This window comes from Symsagittifera roscoffensis, chromosome 1 (genome assembly GCF_963678635.1).
Source record: "Symsagittifera roscoffensis chromosome 1, txSymRosc1.1, whole genome shotgun sequence".
Classification (NCBI taxonomy): domain Eukaryota; kingdom Metazoa; phylum Xenacoelomorpha; order Acoela; family Convolutidae; genus Symsagittifera; species Symsagittifera roscoffensis.
In genome coordinates this window covers 81,860,434-81,875,624 of record NC_087062.1, presented here as the reverse complement: position 1 = coordinate 81,875,624, position 15,191 = coordinate 81,860,434, and the positions used below count along the sequence as shown (strand labels likewise).

Sequence of the window (15,191 nt, the reverse complement as noted above, 5' to 3'; positions counted from 1 at the left end):
AGCATATCACAAAGTGAGAGAAGAGACGAAGGACTGGGGCGATTACAAGAAGCTACCGGAGGCAATCCCTGAATTCCCTCTGATAAGAAGGATGTTGCTCGGAGCAGTCTCCGTGGTACAAACTCCTAGGTTGAGAGCATTCGAAACCAATGAAAGGAGAGTAGGGAATTTCGTGGGAACGATGGATCCATACTTCGTAGGGAGAAATGCCGCCGTGTTACAGTACACACGATTTGCATACACGGATCAAGCGACGAGAAGGCGAATAAGCAACGCCGCGACTCCCAAGCCTGGAAGATTTGATGAGGAATGGAAGGAATTAGGCTTAGCTCCGACGAGGATGAGAGGCAGGACCGAATTGCCTGAAGCCTCATTAATCCTGACCAGTGTGAAAAAGGAGATGAAAGTGGGAGGAATATTGCAGACGAGAACTTTCCTAGCACCCTTCGGCTGCGAAGAAATCAAAGTGGTCCATGGAGAAGAAGAAGATAAATCGGCCGGTACATTGCTCATACCGAGATTCCAGGAAGAAGCCGACAATGACGAACAAGGACCATCGAGCTCGAACAAGGATAAGTCTGAAGGAAATGACGGACAGGGTGGAAGCCGTCAAACCGAAGAACCCATGCAACAAGATCAAGCTGGTGGGGAAGACGACAGGGCATCGACAGGAGGAAGATCCAGCCTGGATTTCAATATCTTCAGTGATCTTGAAAATAATGCAGATACGTTGGAAACGACTGAGCCAGCGGATGAAGGCATCTCGACACTGGAGCCTCCGTCAGCCTTTATGGAAATGAAACGGAATTTGCCGGAGAGCAGCTCTCCTGGCAATTCAAGAAATAACGACCAGAGAATCCTCATGGAATCACCTCGGAGGAGAAGAATAGAGGCCTCAGCCAGAGTACCTTTCTTGGGAACGCTGCCCGAAGAAGAATGGGAAGTACATCATCGAGACCACGAGAGTAGCACGGGATGCACCTGGACAGAGTGTCGTTTATGGAAGAAGTCTGGACCGTGGTTCAAAGCTATGGGACCCAGTCTATTCTGAAAATGGGTCTCAATCAACCCTTGATGAGAGAAGTACTTGACAAGCTTGATGAGTGTGAAGGGAGACTGAGTGAGTTGTTGATCGACTCAGCCACTGATGAGAGTGAAGCGAATTCTCCATCAAGATGACACCGCAGGACGATGAAGGAGAGGTGGTGTATCTGTCAAGAACCAGGAGAGGGACGATGCGATCAAAAATGGTGATTGATAAAATCAATGCGATGAAAATGAAGTTAGGCAGCAGAGTGATGCCGAGGAGAGTTGGAAAGACGAAGGTGGATTCAGAAATATCGATGAAAGCTGGTAACTCAGCTAAAAGGAAACGAGTTGAGGAGGTCATGGATTCGGGGCAAGGTGATTACCAATTGTCTGGCACAGATAGAGTATTAACTGATATAGCGATGGTGCCACCCATTCTCATGGCGGGGATAAAGTCAACCGGTTATAAATCCAAAAGGAGTGACCGCACTCTGACTGGAGCAACCTTGGAAATGGAGATACTCAGCCAATGTGGAGAAAGTACCATGAAAGACTTTAGACCGTCTCCCATGAACCACGGAAAGGGAAGTGTCGCAGGACAACTAGTACCAGTGGAGTATATCCGACTGACAGTGTCGGAGACTGTGTCGATAGATGAACCCGCCGGTGGATACATGGAGATGTTGGAATACCGAAGCACGGCTAGAGGATATGTGATGGCTCTGGAAGACAAGAGTGCCAGGGAAGGTTATCTGGAGACGATGTTACAAGGCACCACCCTCAAGCAGAAAGCGTACGAGACTCTAGAGTCGTCTGAGATGCAGGCGGAAATGATTGAGCAATTAGTGAGCCTTCCATGGAAAGCAGTAGTGTTGAGGTATTTCGAAGAAGAAATGAGGACTACGCCAAGAATACATGCTCTCGTGGCAGTACCTTACGTAAGAACAGAGTTACAACTCAGGTTCGCCTGGTGCATGATGGGACTGACTCGCGAAGAATATGATTCAGAAGAAAGGAAGAGATCAAAAGAGGAAAAGGTTTTCCTTATGACGAACCTGAGGGATCTGATAGTCCAGGAGGGAGCAGCAGTAGCGTGTGCGAAGCGGAGAGACGCTCTCTGTTTCATTCGATTCCTGATAGAGCAGATTTCAGTACCTGCATTAAACACTTGTGTTAAAATGTTGAGGGAAGGCGATGAGCGAACGAAAGCCTTATTCTTGCTAGCACTGCTGGATATGCAGCAAAGTAAACCGATGAGGGTGAACATGAAAGAACCTGAGGAGTTGGAACCCATGAAAAAGATAGACGAAATCAGGAGATTCTCAAACAAGGAGCTGAGACTCACTAAAGAATCTATGGGAGCACTGCCGAAATCCAGTGAATACTGTGGACCGATCAAGAAGAAATCGTATGGCTACGTATCCGGGATCATAGGGATCGCGTACAATCCTTTCCTGAGTGAAGACATACGCGATTGCTCCTTCGATTATGAGCAGGCGGTGTTGCTAAGATTCTGGACGTCCAGAATTGTAACGATTAAGAGCATTAACAATCCACAGGCCAAATTGGGACTGGTCTTGGAAGAAGAAGTTACTGCACCTTCAGTACCAAAATCCGACAAAAGAGTGGAGTTTGGGTTGGGATTCTCAGATGAATTACTGAGAACGAGCTTGATGACAGTGTGGGAATTGATGAGGCCATCATGGTGTCCTAGTCCCAACGCTGACTCAATACTACGGGCGACACAAGGCGTGCAGAGGGAACTGAATGCAGACTGTAACCTGCGTGACCTCAACATCATATATAATGTGATGATAACAGCCTCTAAGAGCAACGGAGAAGATAGAGTGGAGTTGCCTGGCTGGGGACCAGATGACTGGGTCAAACCTGGTAGCTGTCTGGCGGAAGTCTGTGGACTGGAGGGTCACGTTTGTGGAGGTCTGGACTGTGTGAGGACCCTGGAGAAACAACACAAGCAATTGACGGTTTTGTTTGGAAATGTAGTGATGAAAGCTAGAACAGAAACGGAACTGATAGCAGATTGTCATGGAGGAACCGATGTGAATCTAGTGACTGCACTAGGATTCTACAGCATGTTTGGTTCTTTAGAGTCACTATTGAATCTAGAACAGAAACATGAGGTGGTCACAGGCATCAGTGTAGAAGTATTCCCAGGAGTTCTGCAGACTGAACAGAAATACATAGGGAAATGGAGGGAAGCAACCGAGACAGAAATGAACATCAGACACAGCGAGACTTATTGTAGACCATCAGGAGCACGATATTTGGTGGGTTCAACGTTGGCTCCAATGTGCAAGAGCAGATATCCTGTACATTTCGTAGCTGTGGACGTGAAGAGTACAAGAACGATCGTGGATCAAGCCTTCTCAGTGCCGAAGTGTGTGAGATTGGCAAGAATGTCCGAGAAGTCTTACGAGTTACTATGTAAGATGTTCTCAGCAGTCCCAGAGAGAACCAAAGAAGAATCGGAGTCGATACTAGGAAAGAAGTTCATGGGATATGTGAGTGGGAACTTCAGTGACTTTGAGAGACAGAAACAGAGAGGATCAACTGTCACAGATTACAATGCAGTAGATGAGAATGATGAAGTCCACCGAGTGATGATGGTAGTGAAACCATTGCTGGAAGCTTCGGGAAAACGTAATTGGAGGAGCATCATGTTGACGCATGATGAGTTTCCTTGCCACTGCTTGCTGCAGACCTGGTGGTATCCCAAGCGTAGTAATCTGATGTTGATCTGGGACTCTGGAGAGCTGCTCTCCATGGGTTTACCAGATTCATCACAGCCCGTAACGATAGTGATAGTGGGAGTTATGATGGCGATACGATGGCTGGAAGCCCATGTGAGAGAAAATAACAGACAGGAGGCACCGACGAGAGAACAGTTGCGGAAGTTAGATTGTCTAAAAGATTTAGATCTTTTTGAGACAATGTGCAAAATTCTAAACATTCCGATGGAAGTGAAGAAGATATGGGCAAGAAAACGATTGATGCCATGGTTCAGAGCTAACATGACTGCATGGTTGTACGAGTATGCGAAAAAGCATATGTCGAAGCACGGCAGGGTGTACAGTGAATATCAGCTGGACATTGGAGCAGGAGCTTTCAAGCAAGCTCTCGTGACTCATTGGAATGCAGTGACCACCGCTGTGAAAAGAATTTCCAGGACGAGTGAACGTAGTGGAAAGGCGAAGGCAGAGATGCTGAAAGAAGATTTGGAGAGAAACGTGACGTTGTGTCTCCACAACAGCTTCTGCAGGAACAGAGAATCTAACGTGGATCCCCTACCTTGCTGCAAACAGAGGGTAGAAGAGCAGAAGTGTTGGAGGACGGCTTCCAGCAGCGTCAGGATAGTTAACGACGTGTTACAAGATACAGAAACTGAGAGTGCAGAGTCAGTATCACAGGAGGAAGAAATGGAACATTGACGGATGACCGAAAAACAAGATGAAAAAAGAGATGAAATTAGAAAAATTTAGAAGTTTTAGAACTTCTAAACGACGAAAAAAGAAGAAAACAAAGGAGTGATGAAGAAAAGTTAAAACTCAGAATTGTTTATGTGTGTGAAAAACTCAAGTGAGAAACCAAGCAACCAAGTTGTAATTGAAAACTGAAACATTAAGTTGAGTTTTGAAATTGTTGCATTTATAAATTTGCATTTTGATTTTAGTTGAAGTGGCTTTAGAGACACTCACTTACTATTTATTTAGAAAGGCTTAAGTGAAGGATTATATTTGAATATTCCAGCCTGCATGACTGTTTTTAATCAGCTAGGAGAACTGAGCACTTTGTAGTGACATGGAAGGCTTGAGTAGTCTCTCGAAGAGGGAGATTGTTTCATTGTTCTTTCTAACCACAGAGTTTCTTAGTTTTAATATTCAGGACAATAACAAGCAAGATTTCCGAAGGGAAGAAGCATAGTAGGATAATTTTAGCTTATTGGTTGGCAGGACTGTCCTGCAAGCCAACACCTTTTAAATCTAAGAGAAAAAGTTTTAATCGGGACATTGACATTGGAAGTCAGAAAATATGTTTTATCTTAAGTCATATCCTCAATGTGCAGATTAATGAGAGAATTTGAAGGCTATAGTGATGTAGTATGATGCCATTTATATTCTGCAGTGAGTCGATGTGACGTGGATAAGAGTAATTTTGTGCATTTTGTAAATTCTGTTCGATGACACTGTAACCATTTTACGAACATTGCGTGATTCAATGAGGACATTGACCGGACTGTCCGGGGAGTATGTGACATTCGACCAGAATGTGAAAAATGCAATCTCTGCAGAATTCGAATTTTTAGCAGCGAGCCTTCCAGATTGGTGATTTTTAGGAATTAAGAACGTTATTGGAACGAGTGGCCAAACTGTGAGGGCTAGAATATTCTGGTATTTTAAAATTTCAAAAATTCGAATTATGACGTCATATTTCTGAGAAACGTCAGAAACATCCATTTTGGCTCAGACAAGAAAGAAAAACAGAACAACATTAGCTGCGCTGACAACAACTACGAAATCGAGATTGAAAAACGACGACGAATTACAGAGTAACAGAGAACACTCCGAGTTGCAACTATTGTGCCGCTACAATAGTTGCAAGGCCGTTGCGAACAACGGTGAAGGGTGAAAGACGGCCTTCCGGATTAAGAAGAAATCAGGATTAACAAGCTTGATCCAGCGGATTCATCAATCCGGAAGGGTAAAGGAACTGAAACTTTTATCCTGTTACATAAACTTTTAGCTTCATGTCATGTCCTGACTTGAATTTAATTAACATCTAGATTCATTTTGATAAGGATGAGAAGCTAGGAGATGGGGGAAAGGGTTGATCCATCTTCGATGGATGTGCCATTCAGCCAGATGGCACAGCACAACCTTCCGGCGACGTAAAAAGAACGACCAAAGGCCTTATTGACGAAAAAGTATTGCGAAGGAGGGTCGGAATATTCTAGAATTTTAATTTTTAAAATTTCGATTAGAAGAAGAATATTTCTCAGAAATACGAAAAACGGCCATTTTGACTGAAAAAGTGACGAAAATCAGAACAACGACAGATATTGTGAAAAACAGTCGTACCAGAGACGGAAAATACGAAGCCTCTTATCGTGGCAACAACGCACGATAAGAAACTTGACAACAGATATTGGTGGAGAAGGAGGCTTCAGTGGGGGAAGAAATACACCACGGAACCCTCCCGGGACACAAATTAGAGGAGATAAGAGCGTTATCTCAGGAATATTACGGGAGCGGAGGCTTGGTCCCCCAGAGACTGTTCTATGTGAAGGGATTGTATAAACTAACTTTATAGCTGCTGGAATGTCATAGATCTCTTAATTAACACCGTCATTGTTTGATATTTCAGAAAATGAGTAGCTAGAAAAAGGAAAGAGTCAATCCATCTCCAATGGATTTAATATAAAACTGTCACACAAAAATATGTTAAAATAGGTTGTTCGAGCCGTGTTTTTAATGACAATCACGTAGTCTGAGGATCCGAGACTCAGCTATGTGGTTGTGTTCGCATGTAAACGAAAGCTGATCAAAAGTCGTTTGACTGATGGCCTAAAAATGGTAACTTTTTACTTAGCCCTAGACAGACCAGAAAATCAACTGGCAAGGTCGAGACGGTGAGAAACGAGTACGATTAAGGTAACTGACGCCTGCCAGTCGTTAATAGGTACTTTTTCTACGCTCCGTCGCTGTGTAGTATTTGGGCTAATGTTACAGGAGATGATGATTTTTATCTACTGAACAAAAACAATAGTAATATAATAAGTAGTAGCCCTGTTTTTAGGAGTGAGCTCGTGGTCTGGGGATACTGAGACCCAGCCATGAGCTCACTATTTCTGCATGTAATCTAGTTAATTTGAGTGTTTTGACCAAAGCCGAAAGCAGTAACGTTTTTGTCGACCCGATGTTGGAAAGGACCACCAAAAAGTATTGGCTTGGTAGAGACGGTGAAAAGCATGCAAAGCTCTGTTTAGACGTTAACCAGTCGTCTTAAGACTTAGTTTTGTCTTCCGTCGATATGTATCTTCCGGGCGAATGTTACATGTAACCAATGAATTTTAACCAACTTTATTATTTACACTTTGCTATACTGATGCCTCGGCTTTTTACTGTATAGTAATTCAGGTGTTCTTTCTCTCTTCTCTCTCTCTAATAAAAAGTAACTGTACGGATTGTTCCGACCCTGTTTTTAACGGCGTTCGCGTCTTTTGGGTATTTTGAGACCTGAGTATGGGGATGTTCTAATTTTCTAGAGTGGGGGGGGGGGGGGGTATTTTGGTAGTGGCCTTTAAGCTGTAACGGGTTTTTAGTCTCATGTCGCAAGTGAACCGAATTGGCTCCGACCGTTCGAGGTAGAAAAACAAGAGATAGTGTCTCTGACTCTTGAGCCAATGGTTATAGGGCCTATTTTTCTTTAACCTCATATGTGACCTAAGTAGGCGACTTTTACATTATATAGCGTTGGTATGGCCGTTTCCAACATGTGCACGGACCTTCGCATGGCACAAGGGCCCATTTTAATTGACCTCTTATCATTTTTTCAGGACATGGTATGTTTTAATGGGATGTATTTTTAGCCGCAACCGTGAATCGGATGACTCAGAAGGTATGTTCTTAATCCTCGACTTCTTTAAGATTTTTTTTAAATTTCCTAAGCTTATTTTGCCGTTTTTGTACTGTGTTTACTGATAGGAGCTTTAGCTGTAGTAAAACTAGTTCAAAAAAGATAGTTTTTGTCGATTAGTTATGAAAGCGATTTTTTACCTACTTCAGCAATAATATTAGCAAAAGCCTTTTCCCGTTAACAACTTTGTTCAGAAAATTCTATGGTTTTTAATTTTTCTTCGTTGGTGCATTGACAACGCACATGCTTGTAGCGAGTCAGTTTGTAGCTGTAGTTTTAGCAAATTTTCTTTTTGCTGTATCATTTAATAGTGGCATTATCGCTTTTCTTTTTTGACAATATAGTTTTTCTGTGGTATTTGGCAATATAGATTTTCTGTCAAGTTCCAGGAATTGGATCTCAAGCGGACTTTGTTTTTCTTCGGCGCGGAAATTGTTTTTTTTGCTGCGAACTAAAACGGCGACAATCACTTAGCCGCAACAGAATAACGTCAACTTCGTTGTTTTTAGTTTAGTTTTTGTCAGCTTATTTGCGTTTTGTAACATGACTTTCTGGTATGCTATATGTAGTTAGTATATTAGAGCACTTAGTTCTTACACAAGGTTTCAGGATATAATTACGCGCTATCATTTGTCTAATAACACCAGCAAACGCTTCTATTGTTCTACGAGTGCCTTTTTCTCAACCTGAATCATCGAAGTGTGTTCACTTTTGGTATCTGAGTACTGCTCAAACTATATCTGACAATTTAAGCATAATTGTATCCACTTTTTGGGAGCATTCATTGCTAACTGTTTGGTATGGATGAAATTCGACGACTTCAAGAAACAGATCCTCGACGCATACGAATCTGTAATCACTTGGAAGAAGAATCTATTCAAGGTCCCATCTGGACAAAGCGGAAAGGCATTCATTCGTGAAATCACACGACACTTGGCAGAGTTTGTGGGAGGTACAAAGCACCAAACTGTTTCAATGACAAGTATCATGATAATGCCAGCTCTCCTACTCCAGAAACCACACTTGAAATCCAAAGCGAAAGAACATTCTAACCTACTCGAACAAAGACTTCAACAGTGGGAACAAGGTGACATCAGTGAACTGCTAAGAGCTGGTCGCTCAATACAGAACCGGTTACCAAATGGTAGAGCGAAAGCAGACCCTGAAACAATGAACAAAAGATTCGCTAATCTGGTCCTTCAGGGTAATATCAAAGCAGCACTCCACCTGCTTGATATAGATAAATCAGGGGACGTACTGAAGGTCGATACATCAGTTCTCAGTCAGCTCAAGGAAGAACACCCTGAAGGAAAGGCGATACTAGCAGGAAGTCTTTTGGAAGGGCCGGTAAATTGGGTGGACGAACATGTGTTTGACTCTATTGACGGCGGTAAAGTGCGAAGCGCTTGTTTGCAAATGACAGGGGGCGCCGGTCCATCGGGTCTGGATGCACTGGGTTTGCGGCGAATTGCTTGCTGCAAACATTTTGGTATGGAGTCCGTGAACTTATGCAACGCAGTTGCAGAGGTCACCCGTAGACTCTGTAAGCAAAACATAGATCACACGTTAATCACATCACTCGCCAACAGTCGCATAATCGCTCTCAACAAAAATCCCGGAATCCGCCCTATAGGAATAGGTGAAGTGCTGCGACGACTGATGGGTAAAGTGGTGGCTTCCACACTGAAGAAAGACGTACAAATCTCAGTTGGCCCGCTACAAACATGTACTGGTTTGAAATCTGGCAGTGTAGCCGCAGTTCACGCGATGCGAGAATATTTTGACACAGAAGAGTGTGAGGGCATCCTACTCATCGACGCAGAGAATGCATTCAACAGCCTCAACCGCAAAGCCGCGCTGCATAATATCCGAATTAGCTCCCCGAAATATCCTCTTTTATTCTGAATTTCTATCGTAAAGCCTCCCGCCTGTTCTACGACGGAGGGGAAATCTCATCAGACGAGGGTACTACCCAAGGTGATGCAGTAGCTATGGCGATATACGCGCTAGGAATAAAGAACTTGCTACAACCAGAACTCAGAACACGGAAGGTATTCTTTGCAGATGATGGTGTCTCTGGTGGCATGCTAAATGAAGTAATTTCAAAACTCACTTCTCGTAACAGATCAGCTGAAATCGGTCATCTTGCTGCAAGAGATAATCCCTGATAACCTTGCAGTGAACACTCGCAACACTATTCGATCAATGAAAACCTCGAAGTATGAACGATTGAAAATAGAATCCGCTATAGTGAAAGAAGCGGCGAATGAAAGTCTCTCCAGATCCATAGAAATCCTCGACTGTAAGTCATCGTCCATATGGTTAACTGCACTGCCAATCGAAGAAGAGGGCTTTGTATTGGATAAACAGTCCTTCAGAGATGCACTGTGTCTTCGATATGGACTCATCCTACATGATCTTCCCCAGAAATGCCCCTGCGGGTCGACCTTCGATGCAAACCATGCGATGATATGCAGAAAAGGGGGATTTGTACACATGAGACATGACGGAATCAGAAACCACCTATCAAAACTCTTATCAGAAGTTTGCGTAGACGTACGACAATAGCCCTCCCTACAATCACTGACAACTGAACACCTGACTCTCAGGTCCGCAAATTCCTCTGAAAACGCCCGACTTGACATCAGTGCTCGAAACTTTTGGAGTCATAATGGCCAGCGTGCATTCTTCAATGTACGGGTTTTCTATCCCAACGCACCTAGCCATCAAACGAAAAAAGTGGAGACACTGTTCAAAGAGCAGGAGAACGAGAAGAAGAGATGCTACAATGAGAGAGTTATGGAAATCGAACATGGAGTCTTTACACCACTCATTTTCGGATCAACAGGAGGCCAAGGAAAAGAATGTGACTTATTTTTGAAGAGACTTGCGTATCTTTTATCAGAAAAAATGACATCGGATTATTCAAAAACAATCTCGGCGATCAGATGCAAACTTTCGTTTTTATTAGTTAGATCATCAGTAACATGCCTCAGAGGCAGCAGGATTTTTTATAAGACGACGGGTACCGTTTTCGACCCTGATTTTACTACTTCACTTGCAGAGTTTTAACTCACGATATGACATTATCATTCCTCTTCACGGCGCTATTCTCTTAACTGTACATTTGTTACATTTTATTAGGACAGTATGTAAAGTACATATTGAAAAAAACTGTCTATCTGTTTTACGTCAAATTTTACTGGTGCTGAAGATTTTACTGATAGAATTTAAATTTTTTGATTAAAAAAAAATTGAACGAATTAGACAGCAAATGAATAATTGTTTCATAACTTGCTCGCCCTGATTTCGTTTGCTTCTTTGTATCACTTAATTGCCTAATAAGTTCACTGAAAAAAAAACTATCAGTGCGTTAACTTCTAAAGTCAGCAGGGGGATACGGCACCGTTGCAAAGGCAATTGATTAGTTTTCTATTGGTCTGTGCTAGAGGCTTGATTATTGTAGTCGGCTGCTTTTTTTTAAATTTGCCGTCTTAAGCTCTTTCTGCCGTCTTTTGTTTGTGTTTGCGAAGTGAAGTTTTGCCTCTGTGGTTAAACTAAGTCGAATAAATTAGTTTTTTGTCAACGTGTGTCGATTAGGCGTGAAAGCGACCTTCAACTATTTTACCCCTGCGTTTAGTCGTTTCCCGTGCTAGACTTTTCCCCGTTTGTTCTCTAAATTCATTATAGTTTTTGATTGTTTTTGTTAGAGCCGTGATAACGCACATTCATGGCACGTAAAAAGCTAGTTATTAGAGTCAGTTCACGAGTGATTCTGTTTGCAAATTGAGAATTTCCTGCTGAAAAATTTAATATCGTTTGTCTGTTTTGTTTTTGTTGGCTTAGTTTTCGTAACGCGAACTTTCACATGTGAGCAACATTAAGTTTTAATAATTAAGTGTTTGAATTAAGTGATTGGGGCATATTTCTTCAACTTTGAGTTCTTTTAAAGTTCAGGTTGTTTCCTTGTACGTATTATCGTATGGCAAAAGGCTATCAAGTTACGAGTTTCATTGCAAATTCAGACCTGCGCTGCTACCTATCCCATTAAATCACCGTTTGGTTCTGATGGTCCTTTTTTGTTTTTAAGAGTCACGAATAAAGTGATTACTCTCTTATAGGTGATTTTTTATTTTTTTTACGAAAAAGCCCTAAAATTCACAGTCAAATTTGATTTTTCGCGGTTTGAATTTTGATTTCTTATGAAGTTAAATTCAATTCATTTGTTACTCCTTTATCATTTTTAAAAATGGCTTTCAGTTTTCAGATTTCCAACCTCAATCAAAAATTACCTATGGTTCCAGTTTTCTCGAAATGGTATTTTTTGTTTAAAAAAAACGCAATCATAAGTAACTTTTGATTTTCGAAGAGTTTCTAGGTAAAATACTTTTTCCGTCGAAATTTCGATCATTTTTTTTGTTTATTTTCACACGTTTCTGTAGGCTATGTTTTTTGTTAATAAGGTGTATTCGGATTTAATGGGTTGGCTTATCTTATTTAAGCTAAGTAGCCTCAAATTGCGTCATTTGGATTCCAAAATTGTGATTTATGCTTGTGTGCTTTGGTGTACGTTTCAAATATCTAATTTTTGCCCGTAAACAACTTTCTCCCAAACATGAAAGAAATTGATTTTGCTCTTTTATGGAACTCATCGTCGTTCAGGTCCCTCTATTCGTCAAGAAGTAAAGCAAGCGCATTAGGAACATAAGGTCTATGGCTACAGTTTTGCCCTTTGTAGTAGTTGATACTGTGAAAACTTCAATTGACGGACCTGTTTGTTATTTTTTTAAAGTCCTGATTTCTAAAGCTTAGTTTTTTCACCAAAGCATAATCTTCTCTCCGATTTAAGCTTCTGTAACTATAATTTGAAGCTGTTCAGTAATTTGTAAGGTTTCCTACATTACATTTCGAAAACTATCGCTTTATTGGGGCCAGCTTATGGTATATTGACTTATTTGCCTGATTTCGCGTCGTTTGAAAGGCAAAATGAAGTGGTATGATTTTGTGTGTTTCAGGAGGGCTGGGGATTGTTTGCAAAATATTTTAACTCAAAATTATTTGACAAAAATTTGTTTTCGGCTCAAGTGTCCTCCACCCAAGTCTTGTCGGCTTAGTTGTCGTTCGGTAATTGTTTCTGAATGCTTAATTAACGGCGGTTATTGTGTTTCTTGGCATGATGTGCTCTAATTGAACATCATTCTAGACAAAGGTTTGAAATTTTTTTTGTAATGTTTTTTAATTTTTTTCAAAGTTTTTTTTTGGCTTCCATCTCCTTCTGTGTCTGCTAGCTTATAACGCTATTCTTGTGCTGTATCACAAGCTTCTTTGTAAAAAGTATTATCGACTTAGTTAATTTTTGTCTCAATGCTACCTTCACGCAGACAGTTGTTGTTCTAGACATAGTTTCCACAAAATAGACTTTGCTCGAGACAAACTTATGAAAATTTTGATTGAGTTTATTTCGATATATTTTTTGCAAAAATATTTTTGAGTTATTTTTGATTTTTGTCTGCTAGATTTTGTTGCTATGAATGGCGTGTCGCAAAATGGCTTTGGTTTTATTTCTAATATCATGCATATTTGTACTGCGAACTCTGTTATATCTTTTTGTTTAAAGTTAGGTGTTCAATTTATTATTGTTTTTATCCACGAGCTCACTTGAAAATTAAAATTGAAACTGACCAATGAAAAACTGGCCCTGCGAAACTGACCAATGATGTAAAAAAAAGTTTTGATGGAAACGTTCTCTGCTTTTTGCGAAGACAACAGACATTGTTTTCCTTAGAAGTCATGACTTTTTATTTCTTTTAGGTGCTGGTAAAAACCGCCCTCTACAGAAAGATGCTCCAATGTGGAAGAGCGAGGTGCCTATAACTCTAGGCCAGTTGATGAGTAAGCGGGATGAGTACTGGGACACTGCGCCTGCTTTCGACGGCAGAAGGGAAATCTGGGATGCACTGAGGGCTGCTGTTCAGGCATTCGAAAGCAAAGATTTCGTTCTTGCCCAAGCTATCATTGATGGTGCTAACATTACTCTACCTTTGGGTGAGCAGTTTGCCAGATTCTGGCCCCCTTAAAGTTCTTTCTTTATAAACAAGCTTGGTGCATATTTTGAAAATATAAACCAGTCTTATTAGATCGGATCGTCGATTTTTTTGGGTAAAAGATTGTCTAATAGAATGGCTAATACCAAAACTAATTTCGAGTGACTGGTTCGGCGCCTTCAGTGCTGAGATAAGGTCCAGGCCTGGAGTGACATAGGTCTAGGATTCGAGCCCGGCTAAGACCTGTATTTTTTGTGCTGAAAGTTGTCTGTGTCTGCTTTTACCGGGAATGTTTTATTGTTCCGTCTAGTGAAAATGGGGAATAACTTTGTTTTCGGGTGTGTTTTAGTTTTTAGGAGTAATTAACGTAGTGAAGACTCTTATATAGGCCTTAATGATTTTTTTTTTCAGGAAAAAGTCTCAAAATACTGATGCACCTAGGTATAATTCATTTGTTGAGTTCAATTAAAATTAATCTGCTGAAAGTGACGTAAATAGCACCCTCCCAATACGAACGTGGAAATGGCGCAAAAAACGTAAGCGATTTCTAGTTTCGAAAGTGGAATTTATTTTTAAGATTTCCCAGCGGAATAAAAAACTTTACCTATTGATCCAGTTTTCTCAAGTTGGGTGCTTAATATCAAAAAAGCGCCAATCATAAATTGTTCTAGAAATTCTATTTTTCTAGAAAGAGCTTAAAGGGCATCTATTTTTTTCTTTAAAATTCGAAAGTTGAGATTTTTTCAAGGAAGTCAGTTATTTTAATGTTTACTTACGTTCATTACTCTTTTCCAATCTTCAATTGGCTACGTTTGTCTTTTTCATTTTTTGTTTTCCACGCAAAGTCACGTACCACTAAAAATCATCGGACAGGGTCAAGTGATATATCGTATTAAAGTCGTGATTCGAACCACCGTAAAATTTTTCCAAAAAAAAAAGCTAGTGTTGAGAAAAATCGGTTTGAAATTTTTCATTTTTCGCCTATTTTCGAACGAGTGATGCGATCGAGTAACGCGATCGAGTAACGTTTGTTATAAATAAAAATAAGCAGTTTAGGCTAAAAAAAACTTGATTTTACTAAAACGAAAACTGGTTTTTGAAGCTCCATTGAGCTCCTCTCTGACAAAAGAAAACTTTGAAATACATTTAAGTTTTCTAGTGCAAAAAATTGAAAATTTTTTTTTCGAAGTTTTTAATTTTATTTGAAAGGAAATTGAAGTCGTTTATGTTTAATTTACAAAGTTCTTACGCATTTGTATAGTTGTATCATAACTCGACGTTCAAAACAAGCACAAAAGACACAAAAACAAAACTTTTTTTTCTGAAAGTGTGGCTAGAACATTCTGCACTACTTGCACAACAACCGGCTATCCTTGTTTTTTTGTTAGTGTCTTAAAAATGGGTCGTATTAAGTTTTGCGAGAGCAAGTGTCTTGTTATCGGAACAAGACTTTTTTCTCCAGTA

General features: G+C 40.7%; 1 protein-coding gene across 1 annotated transcript in view; it reads left to right on the top strand.

Moving 5' to 3' along the window:
• LOC134851047 (ubiquitin domain-containing protein 2-like) overlaps positions 1–15,191 on the top strand; it is a 380,627-nt gene that overhangs the window by 344,590 nt on the left and 20,846 nt on the right. Inside the window, exons 2-3 of the mRNA XM_063866935.1 lie at positions 7,603–7,665; positions 13,495–13,728. Of these exons, the coding sequence (XP_063723005.1) occupies positions 7,620–7,665; positions 13,495–13,728 (280 nt within the window). The 5' untranslated portion in view covers positions 7,603–7,619. The remainder of the gene's footprint in view (positions 1–7,602; positions 7,666–13,494; positions 13,729–15,191) is intronic.